General features: G+C 45.4%; 1 protein-coding gene across 4 annotated transcripts; it reads left to right on the forward strand.

Annotated features, from left to right (window-relative positions):
- Positions 1–2269: 2269 nt before the first annotated feature.
- On the forward strand, positions 2270–12881 carry ADPRH (ADP-ribosylarginine hydrolase). 4 transcript variants are annotated; one of them, XR_011994848.1, is made up of 6 exons: positions 2270–2355; positions 3506–3630; positions 4808–5133; positions 5921–6281; positions 7843–12098; positions 12415–12881. XR_011994848.1 is itself a non-coding variant. In XM_072724207.1 (5 exons), the coding sequence occupies exons 3-5, from the start codon at positions 4821–4823 to the stop codon at positions 8255–8257; spliced, it is 1089 nt and encodes a 362-aa protein (XP_072580308.1). In that variant the 5' UTR covers positions 2270–2355; positions 3506–3630; positions 4808–4820; the 3' UTR covers positions 8258–12881. The 4 variants fall into 4 exon arrangements, 3 of the variants coding, with proteins under 3 accessions (XP_072580308.1, XP_072580319.1, XP_025845901.1); XM_072724207.1 differs by having other exon boundaries at positions 7843–12881; XM_072724218.1 differs by lacking the exon at positions 7843–12098 and having other exon boundaries at positions 2273–2355.
- Positions 12882–16986: the final 4105 nt, after the last annotated feature.

A 16986-nucleotide genomic window follows, 5' to 3' on the forward strand; every position in this document is an offset into this window, starting at 1 on the left:
GCTTATGTGTCTCTTGCTCTCATTCTCTGTCAAATAAATCTTTATTTATTTTAAAAAGATTTTATTTATTTATTCATGAGAGACAGAGAAAGAGAGAGAGAGGCAGAGACACAGGCAGAGGGAGAAGCAGGCTCCATGCAGAGAACCCAATGTGGGACTTGATACCAGATCCTGGGATCACACCGAGTCGAAGTCAGATGCTCAATCGCTAAGCCACCCAGGTGTCCCTCAAATAAATCTTTAAAAAGGCAAAGTCATCTTGATCTTCCTAAATAATATGGTCAAGTTTATTGTTTTTTAGGAAAACATCTAGAAGATAGGCCATAAGAGAGAAGTTTGGACAATTTCCACAGTCGGTAGCTAGGTAGCCCCTTAAAAACCTCATAGTTGGTACTTAGTTTTGGGTTTTGGGAAATTCAAGATGCCATGAAACCTATTTGGATCTAAATGTAGTCCTTGTTCCAAAATCAGGTGCCCTAGGTATCAAACCTGAGTTGTTTTTTTGTTTTGTTTTTTCAAACCTGAGTTAGAAAAAACCAGTTTTTCCTTGGAGGCTTTATGTCCCTTTAAGGCTAAAAGTTTTAACAGATGAATGCTGTCTACCTACAAAGAGGCTTGGGCAAGGGATCAGAAAAGCAAGTCATCTACATAGTGTAATAGGGTAGAATGTTCAGGAAATCTTTTGGCATCTAGATTAGCCTTTAAGGTTTGTGAGAAGTAAGAAGAGGTTTCAGTACAGCCCTGGAGCATTACCGTTCAGGTGTATTAATGTGGTTTCCAAGTCAAGGCAAAGCTATCAGCTGGCCTCATGCCCTGGGGTGCTGAAGAAGGCAGCACATAAAATCAACCACAGTAAAATAATGTGCCTTCAGCAGGGATGGAAGCTAATAAAGTATGGGTGTTGGTAAAACGAGGTGATGAAGGATGACAACACTGTTTATGGCTCAGAGGTCCTGGACAACCCTCCACCTGAAGCCATTTGGTAGCGTGAATGAGTCAGCAGTCTAAGTGACAGCAAGGTTCATAGGCACCATTAAGTGAAAGGAAACTAATGCCTAAGACCCACCCCCCCAGTTATTATTTATATCCAAGCCAAAGAAACACTTTTCCCATGGATTCTTGCAGAAAGAGCAGCATGAAATACGGACCATATCCTCAACAGGCATCTTAAACTGAAAGAGTTAGGAGTTTGATAGGGATACTTATTAAAGATGTGAGTGGGGGAACTTTGACTACATCCTTGGAGGCTGACGGTGATTTGATTTTTGTAAATGATCAAAAGTCACTTTGCGGGCAGCCCTGGTGGCCCAGGGTTTTAGCGCTACTTGCGCCGGGGGTGTGACCCTGGGGACCCTGGATCGAGTCCCACGTCGGGCTCCCTGCGTGGAGCCTGCTTCTCCCTCTGCCTGTGTCTCGGCCTCTCTCTCTCTCTCTTTCTCTGTCTCTATGAATAAATAAAAAAAGATTACAAAAAAAAAAAAAGTCACTTTGGCTCAGGGTGGTGGTGGAGGTGGAAGACAGCATAAGGGAGCACTCTGGAATTATCTGTGTCTTGATCGTGGTTATGCAGGTACACACATTTATTAGAACTCATTGCACAGCACACCCAAAGGAGCACATTTGCATCTCGGTTAAAAATAAAACCCAAGAAACTCCCAGGCCAAGTCTGGGGAATTACACCCATTAAGATAGGCACAGCAAATTAAAGTTCTGGACAAGGGTATGGAATACCTACAAACGGTGATTCTGATTCTTTTCAAGGGTGACATTATTAACTTATCCAGACTAAAATGCCGTTAGTTTTTCTTTGCCTTCTTCTACTATCAGGATGCAAAAAATCCTAATAGATGATGATGACCAAATGCGTTAAAATGAATCTAATCCTTACAGCCACCATCACAAGTCAGTGCTATTTTCCCATTTTAGGAGAGGGGCTCGGACCCCCCCCCCCCCCGGGCCCCCCGCGCGCCCCTTGCACTCAGTGTCCTCTCTGCAGGGTCTGGCCACACGGGGACCCACCAGAATCCCCCAAAGCCGGGAAAAGGGCTGCAGGTGAGTCATCGTCACTCAGTCCGAGAGTCTGGTTCCCTGAGCCGCGACATCCCGACATGCCAGGCGCTGTCGCGGTCGTCGCCAGCCCAGGTGGCCGGGGACGCAGCCCGGGTAGTCCCCGCTCGGGCGCCGAGGGGATGCGCTGCCGGGAAGCCGGGCCCCGCGCTCGCCCCGGTCCGCGGGCCCTGCGCTCCGAGTGCGCCTGCGCGGCCCCGCCCCCGGCCCGCCCCGCGCCTGCGCGCCCCGGAGGCCCCGCGCCTTCCGCGCACCCGGCCCCTCGCGCGCCTCCGCACCTGCCGCCAGGTAACCCCTCCCCGCCGTCCTCCGCCGACCCGCGGGCGCTCCCCACCCCCGCTCCCTCCCGGAGGTGCCGCGGCCGCTCTGCCCTCCTTCCCCCGACCCCTCCCCTCCTCGGCCCCGCGCGCGTGCGCGTCCCCACCGCCGCTTTCAAAAATAAAAAAAAATAAAAAAAAAATAAAAAAAGGCGAGGGCTGCCGGGAAGCAGCTGCCAGGCCTTGGTGTTGAAGTTTTGAATGTATTTGGATGTACAGTTCGGGGCCGAGGATGCAGACGGTAGGAGGGAGTTTAAGGGAGGACGGGAGTTCCGGAGGCGGGAGGCTGAGCGCCGCCGCGCGAACGTGGAGAATCTCCAAGGACAGAGGTGGCCTCGCACCGCGCCCTCGCTGGCAGCTCGGGAGAAGCAGGCTTCAGACGGAGCCGGGGGGGATTGCGGGGTAGGAGCCCCGACGTTGGGGGGTGCAGGGGGGTAGGGGCTGGTCCTTAGAGCGACTAGGGGCAGCCGGGTGGCCCAGCGGTTAGCGCCGCCTGCAGCCCGGGGCGTGACCCTGGGGACCCGGGGTCCAGTCCGGCGTCGGGCTCCCTGCGTGGAGCCTGCTCCTCCCTCTGCCTGGGTCTCTGCTTCTCTCTCTGTGTGTGTGTCTCATGCATAAATAAATAAAATCTTAAAAAAACCAACAAACAAACAAAAACAACGGCTGGGTGGTGCAGTGGTTAAGGATCCGCCTTCAACTCAGCGTCCTGATACCGAATTCCGCGTTGGGCGCCCCGCATAATAAATAAATAAATTTCTTTTAAAAAATAATAATAAATAAAAATCTTAAAAAAACAAAAACAAAAACAAAAACAACCAAGCTTGGTCTCCGAAGATCGCAGCGCAGGATGGGAGCTCCTACTCTTTTTTTTTTTCTTTTTTTTTTAAACAGACGGGGAAATCAAGGTCCTAAGTGGCGTGGCTTGTTCACAGTCGTGTACCTGATTCTTGGCAGAGCCAGGAAGTCGAGTTCCTAGGCATCCTCTTGTAAATGATAAAATATGATAAAATAACGTTTTACTAATCTCCTTTGTAGGTCAAGAAAGTCAGCAGGATCAGTAACTTGAGTTTGGTGTGCTCAACCAGTCTTTTTTTTTTTTTTTTTTTTCTCCATTCAACCAGTCTTCATCATTCCCTCTTCTCCCAGTGCTTGCCAGCCTGTCCTCCCTGGCCCACGGCAGTGCCGCTGGAGAGGGACTTCTGGAAGCCTTGGGACTTGACCTTAACCCAGAATAAGTAGGGTTTTGGTAAGTGGAGGGGAGGAAGAGCATGGTGGGGGGTTCCTGGAAAGAGCTTGAGCTCAGGAGAAGGTGAGCGAGCCCAGCTGCAGTGGGCGGTTAAGAGGGCCTGGCCTGTGCAAGGGAAGTAGGTGGGTAGAATTGGTGACCACCGTGGAGGGCTCTGAACATGAATGCAGCAGGCAGTAGGGCATAAGGGAGAATTGGAAATGCACCTGTGGGAAAACCAGCACTTTACCAGGTATTAGATTCATGGAGGGAATATTAGCCGAGATCCCAAGACTCTAGAAGCCACAACATTTAGCAGGAAGACAAGATTAAAATATAGCTGTTGCCAGGAAGGCCGTGGGGAGAAAGGATTCTAGTTCGATAACAGAAAAATCTTTTCCCCTGGTTGTGTATGAGTAATAAAAACGGTGCTTACTGTGTACTAAGCACTGTTGTAAGTGCTTTACAAAAATTCCTTATTTCTCACAACAAACCAATGAGGTTGTTACCATTTTGTCACCATTTTCGAGATGTTGAGGCTGAGGCACAAAGGGGTTGCCCAAGGTGAGTAGATCTCTGCTGAGGAGAGGTGGCATGCAATCAGAAGATTCGAGTCCCAGTCCCTCCAGCACTGGCTGTGCGATTACCCTCTGAACCTCAGTTTTCTTATCTGGGAAGTAGGTATTGTAATTCCTGCCTCCTGTGGAGGCAGAGAATGTGCAGATACTTTGCAAACTGTGCATTGTGGTGCTGGTGGAAAGTACTACCATTTAATAAACCAGGGGTGCCCTTCCAAGGCCAAATCCCAACTAACAAGAGAAAATGACAAACTTGGTTTGACTTGCCGAATTGAATGGGCTTGCTGCTCACAGAGAGGCAAAGATGGAGTCATAGTTAAAATCGTTGGCTGTGGAGTCAGATGGACCTAGACTGGGAATCCCAGCCCTGCCACTTGTTAGCTCTGTGACCCAAGGCAAGGCACATAACGTTTCTGATACTGCATTATCTCGATGATCCTCAATGTACTCAGCTGTCAAATGGGTCTAATACGTTTCCCCCTAGAGCAGTTGCGAGGATTAAATGAGATGCACTTAATATATTGCCTACAAGTAGCGAGTGCTCAGTAACATGTAGAAGGGGCCATTATATCTTCTGACTCTTCTTTTTCCTTATCCCCTGTGTCTTAATATTCCCGCAGAGACAGCCTCACCATGTGTGAAGGACTGATGGAGAGGTATGTGGCTGCCATGGTGCTGAGTGCAGCTGGAGATGCCTTGGGGTACTTCAACGGGAAGTGGGAGTTTCTCCGGGATGGGGAAAAGATTCACCAGCAGCTGGCCCAGCTTGGTGGGCTGGACGCCATAGATGTGGAGAGGTGGAGAGTCAGTGATGACACAGTGATGCACCTGGCCACCGCAGAAGCTCTTGTGGAGGCTGGCAAAGTCTCGGATTTGGCTCAGTTGTATTCTCTACTTGCTAAGCATTACCAAGACTGTATGGAAGACATGGATGGCCGGGCACCAGGTGAGTGCAGCCATTGGAGGTCACGAGAGGGGGGAAAATAAAGCAGGCCCAAGGTAGTCCTTAAAAATGTTTATTGAAATTTAAATATCAAGGAGACAGTTATTTTTGGTAGATGTGATAGAAATAGAAACAACCTAAATGTCCTGTAATTTATTTAATCATGGTGACGTGTTCATAGCCATTTAAAATTATGCAGGTAAGAATTTACTGATATGGAAAGATGTTGTAAGTAAAAAAAATGAGGATTACAAAGGGCACCCAAAGGCACCTTGTTGCTCTGGACCCATTGCTCCTTTCCTGAGCCTGGTATTCGTCACTCTCGAACCTGCAGCCTCTTTCTGGGCATTCAGGATCTCCAATGGTCAGGTTCTCCTTGGGTTCTCTAAGGGCTTGGGCTCAGAGTCTGATGGTTTTGCTGGGGCCACTAACTAGCTGGTTAAGTGCTTCTGAGCAACGTTCTTAAGCTCTGAGCCTTAGCTTAGTTGTTTAAGAAAAGACAGTAATTTGTTAAACCTACCTTTTTGAGTTACTGTGTGGTCTCAGTAATAACTGATAAAGATTCCAAGACTCTCTATATGAATCTGATTCTTTTATCATCAGTCTTATCATACTAGAGGTTATATAGAAAGTATGGAACCGTGTTGGCTTGGGGTTTGGAGGCATTCATCATATTTTGGGGCTTTCCCTTTCCATCAGAGAAACTTTAGAGACTGAGCTTGGTTCTTTCCTTCTGCTGGGGCCTTTCCTTTGGTTATACCGAAACCCTGCTCTACCTGACTCTTCCCAGGGTGTGCTTCAGTGCGGAATGCCATGGTGCTGAAGCCAGATGAGGCCAATGGCTGGAGAATTCCCTTTAACAGCCGTGAGGGTGGCTGCGGGGCTGCCATGCGTGCCATGTGCATCGGTCTCAGATTCCCTCACCACAGCCAGCTGGGCACACTGATCCAGGTGAGCATCGAGAGTGGCAGGATGACCCACCACCACCCTACAGGCTACCTGGGAGCCCTTGTTTCTGCTCTTTTTACAGCCTATGCTGTGAACGGCAAACCTCCCAGGCAATGGGGAAAAGAACTGATGGAGGTGCTACCAGAAGCTAAAAAGTACATTATCCAATCAGGCTACTTTTTGGAGAAGAATCTTCAACACTGGTAAGTTGGTAGGTACACGCTCCTGCTAAAAAATGATTGAATCTGGGGGCACCTGGGTGTCTCGGTCTGTTAAGCATCTGCCTTCGGCTCAGGTCATGATCTTAGGGTCCTGGGATCGAGCCCCTCATCACATTGGGCTCCCTGCTCAGCGGGGAGCCTGCTTCTCCCTCTGCTTCCCCTCCCCTGCTCATGCTTTCTCTCTCATGCCTTCTTTATCTAAAATATATGAATAAAATCTTTAAAAAAAAATAGATGTTTGATTCTGAGTTTCATGCACATGTAAGCTTAAGTAGCCATCTTGGTTCTCACGATCCATTTTTGCTATCTGCTGTGTCCAGCACCACACCCCACATCCCTGCCCCACCACCTGCTAAGGATTTCAAGTTTAATGCCAGCAGTGATTGCCACCAAGTAACCAGTGATGACCTCGATGAGTAGTACCTGCAGCTCTTCTCTGTTGTGTAGGGATCCTGTTCTGTATTCTAACCTTCTATAACTTTTGTGGTTATCCTATACTGCTATAAACTTTCCTGCTTATTTCCTGGAACTTGTTTTTTCGGTGTTACCATGACACATGTTTTGAAATACTTGATTACAGTGCCCAAGAAATAGATTTTTTTTACTAGTTAGTTAAAAGTAGTAAGGCCACAACTTCCCTTTTTGGTGAGTTCACGTCACATCACCCTTCTTAGGATAAAAAGGTCCAGAAGCTTTCTACTGAAATCACCTGTGGTTGTGATGTTCCAAAGTTCTATCTTGAAAAAACAATACAAGTATATAAGGAGATGATATGCTAATTAGCTTTACTATAGTAATGTATTTACTATGCCTCTATAGTCTGCCTATATTATATCATCATGTTGTATGCCTTAAACATATACAAGTTTTGTTAAGAAAATAAAGTGTATGCCTTGGTTGGCTAAGCATCTGCCTTCTGTTGGCTAAGAATCTGCCTTCTGTTCAGTTCTTGATCCCAGAGTCCTGGGATCAGGTCCCACGTTGGGTTTCCTGCTCAGTGGGGAGCCTGCTTCTGCCTCTTTCTGTGCCTGAAGCTCCCCCTGCTTTTATGCTCTCTCTGTCAAATAAATAAATGAAATGAAAAAGAAAAGAAAGAAAGAAGGGGTTCTGGGCAAGTCAGTCAGATAAGCTTCTAATTGTTGATCTCTGTTCCAGTTTTAATCTCAGGGTTGTAAGTTCAGGTCCCATGCATTGAGCTCCAGAGAGGGAAACAGAGAGAGAAAGAAAATAAAATAAGTTGAATGATGACACTTGACACTATTCTCAAATCAGGAAAAATAGACCTTCATTTCTCACATTTAACTTCCTGTGTATCCTTTATTTAACAACAGTATCAGTGCCTTGATTATACAAAACCTTGGCAAAAATTTATTGAACAAGTCCCACTTAGAGCTCATTCTGAGTTTTTCATACAATTTTGATGTTAGTACAAGAAGCTGAAGTCATCTTGGAATTCGCCTTGTTCACACATCTATCTGGTACCTTCCCTGATGGCTTTCAAAGTTATTTTTTCAATTGACGGTAGAATTTTTCCTTCCTACAGGTCCTACTTCCAAGACCAATGGGAAAAATACCTAAAACTTAGAGGGATTTTGGATGGCAAATCAGCCCCTACCTTCCCCAAGCCCTTTGATGTGAAGGAGAGGGATCAGTTCTATACTTCCGTGAGCTACTCTGGCTGGGGTGGCAGCAGTGGACACGATGCCCCCATGATTGCCTACGATGCCATCCTGGCTGCAGGAGACTCCTGGAAGGAGCTCGCCCACCGTGCCTTTTTCCATGGTGGAGACAGTGATTCTACAGCTGCTATTGCGGGCTGCTGGTGGGGAGTGATGTATGGTCTGAAAGGAGTGAACCCCTCCAACTATGAGAAACTAGAATACAGAAACCGGCTGGAAAAGACAGCCAGGGCTTTGTATTCTCTGGGGTCAAAGGAAGATACCATAATTGCCCTTTAGGGAGATGTGATGTCATTTCTTGTGGTTTTTCCTCTCGTGTGGTCCAGTTTCTTTTCGCTTTTTTTCCAAAGTCAAGAGTTTTAAGCTTGTACTCCAAGAATTTTGAGATGACATGTCCCTTGAACACCTGAAGCTCGTCTTTCCAGATTCATCCTGTTCTCGCCAAATTTGACCCTCTTTTCTACCCTGAAGAATCTTGAGCTCAGTTGACAGGGTCCGCGTCCTCCCAAGCTAGAAATCTTGTAGCCTCATATTTGAGTCTTCGTGTTCATCGTCTAAACTTTCACTAAATTTTTTCTGTTTGTTTCAGGTTGAGTTCCCCAAAAGTGGACTCTGTGAGATAAAGATTTAAGTACAAGTAGTTTATTGGGGAGGTGATTCCAGGAAGCAGAGATAGGAGAATGGGGAAGTGAGAGATAAGGAGGTGGGGGGAAGCCAGGACAAGGTGCATTACTGAGCATGTTACCACTCTGGGCAGTTGGGACTTAGTCCATCTGGGTTCTCTGTGTAGGCCACTCCCCAGAGTTGTCCCACTTGAAAGGCAAGCAAACCTGAGGTGTTTATCTGCCATCTTCCATCTGATAGTGGTTGAGGACCATTCCTAGGGATGCCAGCTACCCGGTTCTTCTTGGCTTGCCTCTTGTGCAAGCCAAACACAGATATCTTCAGGAAAAGACTCCGAGATGCTTGCAGTGGCAAGCTGTACAGTGCATGGGAACAGTGAGGGTGATTATATGGGGTCCCAATATCATCTGCCAATGGTTATACCTCCTAAATATCCTTCACATCTACTACCTCTTTTACCTTCTTGCACCAGCTGTTTTTCAGCTGATTTCTGCAGTCCGGGCTACTCAGGTCTGGGGAGGTGCTGCTCCTAGCTGCACTCTGTACATTACTGGCTGCGACTCTTAATGCATTACCAGTTTTACTGTTTGCTTGTCTTCTCCTCTAGACACAACCTCGCACAGTGCCTGGGAACACGGGTGCCTGATTAGGTACCTAACAGGTGTATAATAAATGAATGTTAATTAACCTGTCTGGCGCCTTAACTACAGTCTTGCCTTTCTTCTTGCGCTCCAGAGTTACCTTTACAAATAACGAATCAATCATGTTGAACTTCTACTCATGTTCTACCCAGTGAATACTCACCTCCTTCATTTCCTGGTGCTCTTCCCCTTGCACTTTGACTCGGTAGATTCTTATTCATCCTTCAAAGCCCAGCTCGGGTAGATCCTTCTAGGTGAAATCTGCTGAGTGGTCGGGCGCTTGGCCACTTTCTCCTTGTACGCCCATAGCCTTCTGTCTCCAGCCCCACCACCACGCTGATCCTGTCATGTGGTTATTGAGTGTCTTCTGAGGACAATCTCAGGTTCCTCGTGAGGACTCTTATTCTTTTTTTTTTTTTTTTTTTTTTTGACTCTTATTCTCTTTGTGGCCCGGCCCATGGGAGACATTCAAGTAAGCATTTACTTTGGAGGTTCATCAAGTAGTGTGGCTGTGAATGCTTTCAGCATGCAGTTCCACATCTGTTTCAGACCCCTGCCACTTCATGGCTGCTCAGAGTAACCTGCAATGCACTGTGAGAGATGGAGAGTCTGCTGCTTTAGCCATGCACAGGTGTGAACTTCCACAAGACAAAGCTCTCAGCTCTGAATTTACAGCAGGACTCCAGCAAAGGCATGCAATTTATCATTTTATACGTAAGAGGAGAAGGAAATTCCAAAGTTCATTTTATGGCTCAAAAAACTCTTGTATGTATTTATATATTTCAGAAAACAAACATTTTAAATATTATGATATGAAAACATTCTTCAGTAAGACAACCAACTGGAGTTGGAGACTTTCAAGGGTGCTGGGCTGCAATTCACAGAGCAATAATAACTTCTTAAATTTGGGTGTCTTAAAGATTCCTTTGTATAAATATGCTGAGGACAGCTTTAGAATAATAGAAAACATAGTATATACATTTTTACACAAGATTCCTGAGCAGAAGATGTAAGTTGGAGACCCTCATGACTACTTTCAATTTCCTAGTTGGTAAGAACTGAGTTTATAGCACAGAATAGTAGGTGCATTCTGCAGATGTAAGAAAAAAGGAAACATTTCTCCTTGTCTTTCTGAGGTTTCTTTTCCCACTAGTTAGGCGCCTGCACTTTCAAGGTGGAACAGGAGAATTCTCTTAGCACTGACCAAACAACAGACCTGAGATGCTTAAACCTTACAGTTAGCAAAGAGCAGAAGAGAATTTTAACAAGTGGAATATGAAACATGACCTGTTTTATCTCTGTACCTGGTTTGGTAAATTGTTTGAATTTATTGAGAAACAAACATAAAATTTTATTTTTTCTCCAGCCACTGCCTTCAGAGTGCTCTGTTGAAGCTGCTTTTCCTGTTCCTTAGCAGATCACATAGTGTTTGGTCTTTTGGTGGAGGAGTGGGGGGTGGGGAGCGTAGTAAAATCCCAGTCCAATATTTTTTTAAAATTTCAGCTTCACTGAAGCATAATTGCCTATAAAGTTGTAAGATTTTTAAAGTATGCTGATTTAAAGTATGGTGATTTGATGTACATACACATTATGGAAAGACTTCCCCCATCTGGTTAATGAACACATCATCACTGCACATAGTTATCTTTTGGAGGGGGTGGACAGTGAGAACATTTAAGTTCAACTCTCAGCATATTTCAGTTATATAATAGTGTTATCAACTGTCCTCATCCTGTTTTATCTCAGGTCCTCAAACCTTATTGATCTTACAGCTGAAAGTCTGTACCCTTTTACCAACCTCTCCCTATTTCCCCACCTCCCAGTCCCTGGCAACCACTTTCCTACTCTGTTTCTATGAGTTTGACCTTTTTTGTTTTTGTTTTGTTTTGTTTTGAAGATTCCACATATAAGTGATGCCATGCAGTATTTGTCTTTTTTTTTTTTTTTCTGTCTGGCTGTTTCACTTAGCGTAATGCCCTAAAGTCTATCCTTGTTGTCACAAATGGCTAGATTTCCTTCTTTCTCATAGCTGGATGATATTGCGTTCTGTGTGTGTATATATCACATCCTCTTTATTCATCTGTTGACACAGATTGTTTCCATATCTTGGCTATTGTGGATAATGCTACAGTGAACATGGAAGTGGAAACCCTTTGAGACCCTGTTTTGATTTCCTTTGGATTTCTTTTTTAAAATATTTCATTCATTTATTTGAGAGAGAGAGAGAGAGAGAAAGCGCACAAGCCGGGGGAGGGGCAGAGAGACAAGCAGACTCCCTGCTGAGTGGGGAGACCGGTATGGGGCTCCATCTAGGACACTGAGATCATGACCTGAGTATAAGTCAGATGCCTGACTGAGCCACCCAGGTGCCCCTGATTTCCTTTGGATTTCTACCTAGAAGTGGGAATCCCACTCCAGTTTTATCAATTCTAGAACTTTAATGTGATGCCATCCTTCCCACCACTGTTCCTGGGCCCAAGGAACTTAGAGAAGAAATGGGGACATTCCTCTTGTCCCTTTACTGGGCTCCTTGCTCCTCCCCAGTGTTGCCTCGAGACCCTTCTCATTGGTGGAGCACTGGTAGGAAAGGCTCAAGACAACTGTTTTCCTAGGGGGTCACTCAGCCCAAGGGAAACTTGTCCTTCCTGCTCACATCCAGCAGTGGGAGTGCAGGCTTCCCACCTGCTGCTATCTTACATTGCCCCTCATCAGTCTCAAATAGGCCCTGAGACATCCAACTCAGAAAGATGCCAGTGTGACCTTGATGTGGTCATCTTCAATCTCAGCTGGTAGGCCCTCCCTCACTGGCTTGTGAAGGATAAGAAAAGCACCACCTCTCCTCCCCCTTCAAGAAGGTAAGGGAGCCGCTCCACAGAAGTGTAACTCTCTTTATTTTTCATTCAAATCACTAGTTTTTAGCTGGGGGAGGTGAGGAAAGGGAGATCTGATAATAGAGCCATTGTGCTAGCTCCTAAATCCTATGGGATTTGTCTTTGCAAGTCTTCCCAGTCCCTTTAGAATGTAGTGGAGGAGGTAGGAGGGGGAGGAGAGGGGGGCCTAAGCATTTGTTATTTCCCAGGTAGGATTTCAGCTACAACCAGAGACACTAGAGAAAGACACTAGAGATGCCTCAGGCTATATTTGCTCTGAGATTCTCTTTCTTCATCACAGGCACACTTCAAAAAGAAGTTCAAACTTTCAGATTCTTTCTTCTCAAACCTCAAAACCTCGTCTTCAGACTTTATTCCCAACTGGTGACCTTGCTTTGCTATCTCTCTCAGAAAGGAGAGGCAACCAGAAAAGAACAATTGCACACACACCTCACCACCTCTGCCCACCCACCTGCATCTGGCTCATGGTCTCCACCTTTGCTCCTGACTCTGAGTGTGTGTGTGTGTGTGTGTGTGTGTGTGTGTGTGTGTGTGTAGAAGGAGGAAGAATGAGAATGAACTGACGGAAGAGATGATAAACTTATTATATGCATATTAAAGTAAATTAGAAAATGACCTGATTAAAAAACAGGAAAATGATCTGATGCACAGTATGAATTTATCATGTTTATCAAGTTAATCTGTGTACTATAACAGGCAACAGGTCATGTGTAACATTACACGAATTAAAGATATATTTTTGACCTATATGGTGGTCATTCACTTTCTTTGTTATCTAATGTTGCTAGATTTGTTTAGAAGTCTTGACAATATTTTTTTTTAAGATCTGCAAAATTAGCTTTGACCTAATCCAGCCTTCTTCAAGCTTCCTCAGCCACCATATTCTCCATTTACTCCCCTCCAACCTCTCAAGGGCATCTTTTTTTGAGACAACCACATTGCTATGGGAAGTGTGGGGAAGGAATGGAAAATCTGAGGATTTCACAACCAGCCAGCCTACTGGATCAGCTCCTCAAGGAATGGCTGCTGGAGTCTGGTTAGGAATCCAGGGATCATCCAGATAGGGCATAGTGGGGAGCCTTGCCATCATTTGTCATCTTTAGGGTTTGGGGATTGGAAGAAGTGACATCTAGGGAGTAGGGTAGACTTTTTCCATTTGGAGAAGGAAAAAGAAGAGGAGGAAGAAAGAGCTGCTCTATGTCAGATAGTTCACCACAACCCGCCAATAGATGAAGAAATTGGGCTCCAAGAAGCTGCCATCTTTCCAAAGTCACACGTCTAGGGTGAGAAGGAGATGGGGTTTAAAACCAGGCCGTGTGTCTTCAGTCCTATCACACTACAGCTATTAGCTGTCATTAGAAAGTTTTCCTTAGACAAGGCCAAAATGAAACCCAAGAGTTACACAGTGATGGTAGAAGCCTGTGCCCTCTGTTTACCTTCCCACAACTATGAGAAGTCAGGACTTCAAATGTGGATTCGGATGCAAGGGTAGGGAGCGGCGGAACGGGGCCCAGATCAGGCTGTGAGATGGACAGAGTCTCCACTCTCCTCCCAGCATCCCTTCCCTCCTCAGAGACCCTTCTCTTGCTCTGACACCGAAGACATTCCAGCCAATGCCTAGGCCATGATTGGGACCTCTCTCTCCATACTGTGCTTGGTCACGCCTGCCCCACTTAAGGTTCCTCCTTACCTTTTTGTGTCTTAGTATTATCATTTGTTCAGGCAGGGGCAGTCAGGCAAGTGTCCTCTCTCAGGGTCTCTGGGTTTGGTGCCCATGGACTTCCAACTCTAACGTCCAAAGAACGTGAGTCAAAAATTACGTTGTCTGAAGATTGGGAAAGAATCCAAGAAAGAACCCTATGGTTTCTCCTGAGCTACAGAGCTGCGGATAGAGCTTTGTGCTGTGAAGAGAGGGCCATGCTTCAAACCAGTGTTTTCCATCATTTTGAATGGTGTATGGGCAACCATCCCCCCCCCCCCCCCCGCCCCTGTTGCTAATGCCATCGGCTGGAGGTGACCCAGTCCGCTTGTCAGACCACTTCTGGGGCTCGTTATGTCTTCTTTTAATACAAATCATCCTACTAAAGTACGTTTATTAAAGTTTACTTAAGTGAAAACTTGAAAGACATGTAAGACATGGTGGTAAGTGGACATGAAAAGAATAGGGAAAGTGTAACTGAATGAAATTGGGAAACATGGCCTTCATCAAACAAAGGAATCTTCAGCAAGATGATTTCTACTGAAGACTGCTCTAGTGAAGGTGACATTTTGGGCTGAGATGTGGCTTTCTGGTGTCCCTCATTTCATACCAGCCCTGAATCTAGGAAAGTGGGAGGAAGGCACTCTCCGAAGGCATGCATTTTTTTTCCTTCTTGTGGGAACATGGTAATCAGACCTAAGAAAAGGCACATTCTGTGCCATTTTGCAGAAAGACCTGCCGCTGAAACCTGGCTCTGCCCCTGGACATGATAGTTACCCCTCTGAGCCTCAGGTTGCTGAGGGCTAATGTACATTTGGGCTAATAAGGCCTCCCTTGAAGGCTGTGGTGAGGGTATGACTAGGTGTGAGATAATAGAAAATATGTATATTGGTCTCTGTCCTTGGGCCAGAGTTCCCCAAAACCCCTGTGATTTTCTACATTATAAGAGTACTAGGAGCATCTGTAGTTCTAATATTTGGTCTCTGACCCCAGTTCTTGACACAGGGCTCCTGAAACCCTTATAAATTTTGGGGTGATACGAGTGTTTTTGTTCTAATGAAGTCACTCTGAATGGGTTCCTGGATGGCTTCTGGATGAGGGCTGGTCACTAGCAAGATCATCCATGATTGGAAGCTTGGGTTTTTCAGCCCTGCCCCCCCTACATTCTCTTGAAGGGAGAAGGGCTGAAAATGGAGTTAGTGATTGAGCATGCCTACATGATGAAGTTTCCATAAAATCCCCAAAGAAGAGGGCTTGGAGAGCCCTAAGTTGGGGGCTGGTGAACCCATGGAGGTGCTGGGGGACTGGCATGCCCAGGTAGGGCATGGAAGCCCTGCATTCTTTCCCACATACCTCGCCATAGGCATCTCTTCCATCTGGATGTTCATCTGCCTCCTTTTATAGTAAAGTGGTAAACGTTAAGTAAACAAATTTCCTGAGTGCTGTGAGTTGCTCTAGCAAATTGATCAAACCCAGGGAGGGAGTCATGGGAACCTCCAGTTTAAAGCCAATTAGTCAGAAGCACAAGTAATAACCCATGCAGAAGCAATTGGCATCTGAAGTGGGGAGTATCATCTTGTAGGGCTGAACCCTCATGGGGCTGAACCTATCTCTAGGTAGATAGTGTCAAAGTTGAGTTAAATTGTAGGACACCCAGCTGGTGTTGCAGAGAATTGCTTGGTGGCAGAAAATCCCACACGTCTAGTCTCTGCAGTACCATGAGTGTAACAGTTGTGTGAGGAAAGGAGACACACAGGAGGAAAATTTTTTTCTGAAACACTAAGCAACCTATGTGTCATTGTAGTGGATAAGGACATGGTCACTGGTGGCAGTTTTTCAGATTCAAAAACTTGTTCCACAGCTTATTAGCTTTGGGCAAATGATTTAACCTCACTCTGTCTCTCTTCCCACATGTGTAAAATGGTACCAGTAATAGTACCTTTTCTGTGGAATTGTTTTATGGGTCACATAGATAGTACCTGGCATCGTAAGCACTCAAACAGAATGGTGGAAGGAGATGTGTCGAGAATATAGAGAATACATTTAAAAATATTTCTTGGTGTTTCCTTTCCATCATCCTGTCATGAAATGGAGACCCAGGGAAGATCCCAGGTGGACCACTCATAGCCATTTCCTTCCACCACTTGGAAGACACAACCCAGGGAGACCCTGGAGCTTCCAGCCTTCTCGTACAACCTCCCTGCAGTACTGCACACCCAGTGATAAGCCCTTGAGGTTCACAAATAATTTTGCTTTGAAGTTAGGAGATCTAAGGAAACAAACATGAAACCATAGAATTTTAGTATCAAACTGTCTTTTAAAAAACTACAATTAAAAAAAAAACTACAATTTTCAGTCGCACTCAACACTCGAGACTTGGAAACACCTATGGAGTACACACTTCTCCATTCTGGAAAAACCACATGTGGCCTTTTGCCCGGGCAAATGTAAAGCAGGCTCTACCTTTACTTCCCCAGAAAAACAGAGACAGGGCAGAGATGGTTTTAAAATTAAAGCAAAATTATGTGGTTTGGGGCACATGGGGCATGAAATATTCTTCCTCCATAAGCATATAGATTGTTCTATGCTCATACATTCTGGCTTGTTCTGAGAAGAGGGTGTGTGTGTGTGTGTGTGTGTGTGTGTGTGTGTGCTTTTGCCTGTGGATGCAATATTCACTTCAGATTGGAATGGAACCTGGCAAAACATTGGACTTCCCAAAAATTGAGTAGGATGGGGCTTGAGCCATTTTGAGTTGGGCGCTAAAATTTCACGAGACAGTCTATCTAATGGGATTTTATGCAACCTTTAAGAAAAAAAAGAACGAGGCAGTTGTAAAGTATTTTGTTTAGTGTAAAAAGCAAGGTACAGAAGGGTTTGTGTAGAGGTTCTGTAAGTGGGTAAAAAATTTCCAAAAGGATGAGATCGAATATATGTAGAGGAATATGCAAGAAAATGCTAACAATGACTGCCTTCTGCTGGGCCTGCAGGTGGCAGGGGTGAAGGTCATTTGCTATTTATTTATTTATGTTTTTTTATTTAATATTTATACCACATGGTTTTGTGCTTGATTTTTAAGAAAGCCATATACATGTACAACTACTAAAAAACACACTTTGAAAATCACTGTGACTTCATTTTGTAGTCCTAAGC

The sequence above is a fragment of the Vulpes vulpes genome, chromosome 1, assembly GCF_048418805.1.
Source record: "Vulpes vulpes isolate BD-2025 chromosome 1, VulVul3, whole genome shotgun sequence".
NCBI classification, from domain to species: Eukaryota; Metazoa; Chordata; class Mammalia; order Carnivora; family Canidae; genus Vulpes; species Vulpes vulpes.

Excerpts from the sequence above, each read along its gene's own strand:
- ADPRH (XM_072724207.1), top strand. The coding sequence starts at position 4,821 with ATGTGTGAAGGACTGATGGAGAGGTATGTGGCTGCCATGGTGCTGAGT. Across the intron at positions 5,134-5,920 it reads CATGGATGGCCGGGCACCAG|GGTGTGCTTCAGTGCGGAAT; the intron begins GTGAGTGCAGCC and ends GACTCTTCCCAG. Across the intron at positions 6,282-7,842 it reads GAGAAGAATCTTCAACACTG|GTCCTACTTCCAAGACCAAT; the intron begins GTAAGTTGGTAG and ends TCCTTCCTACAG.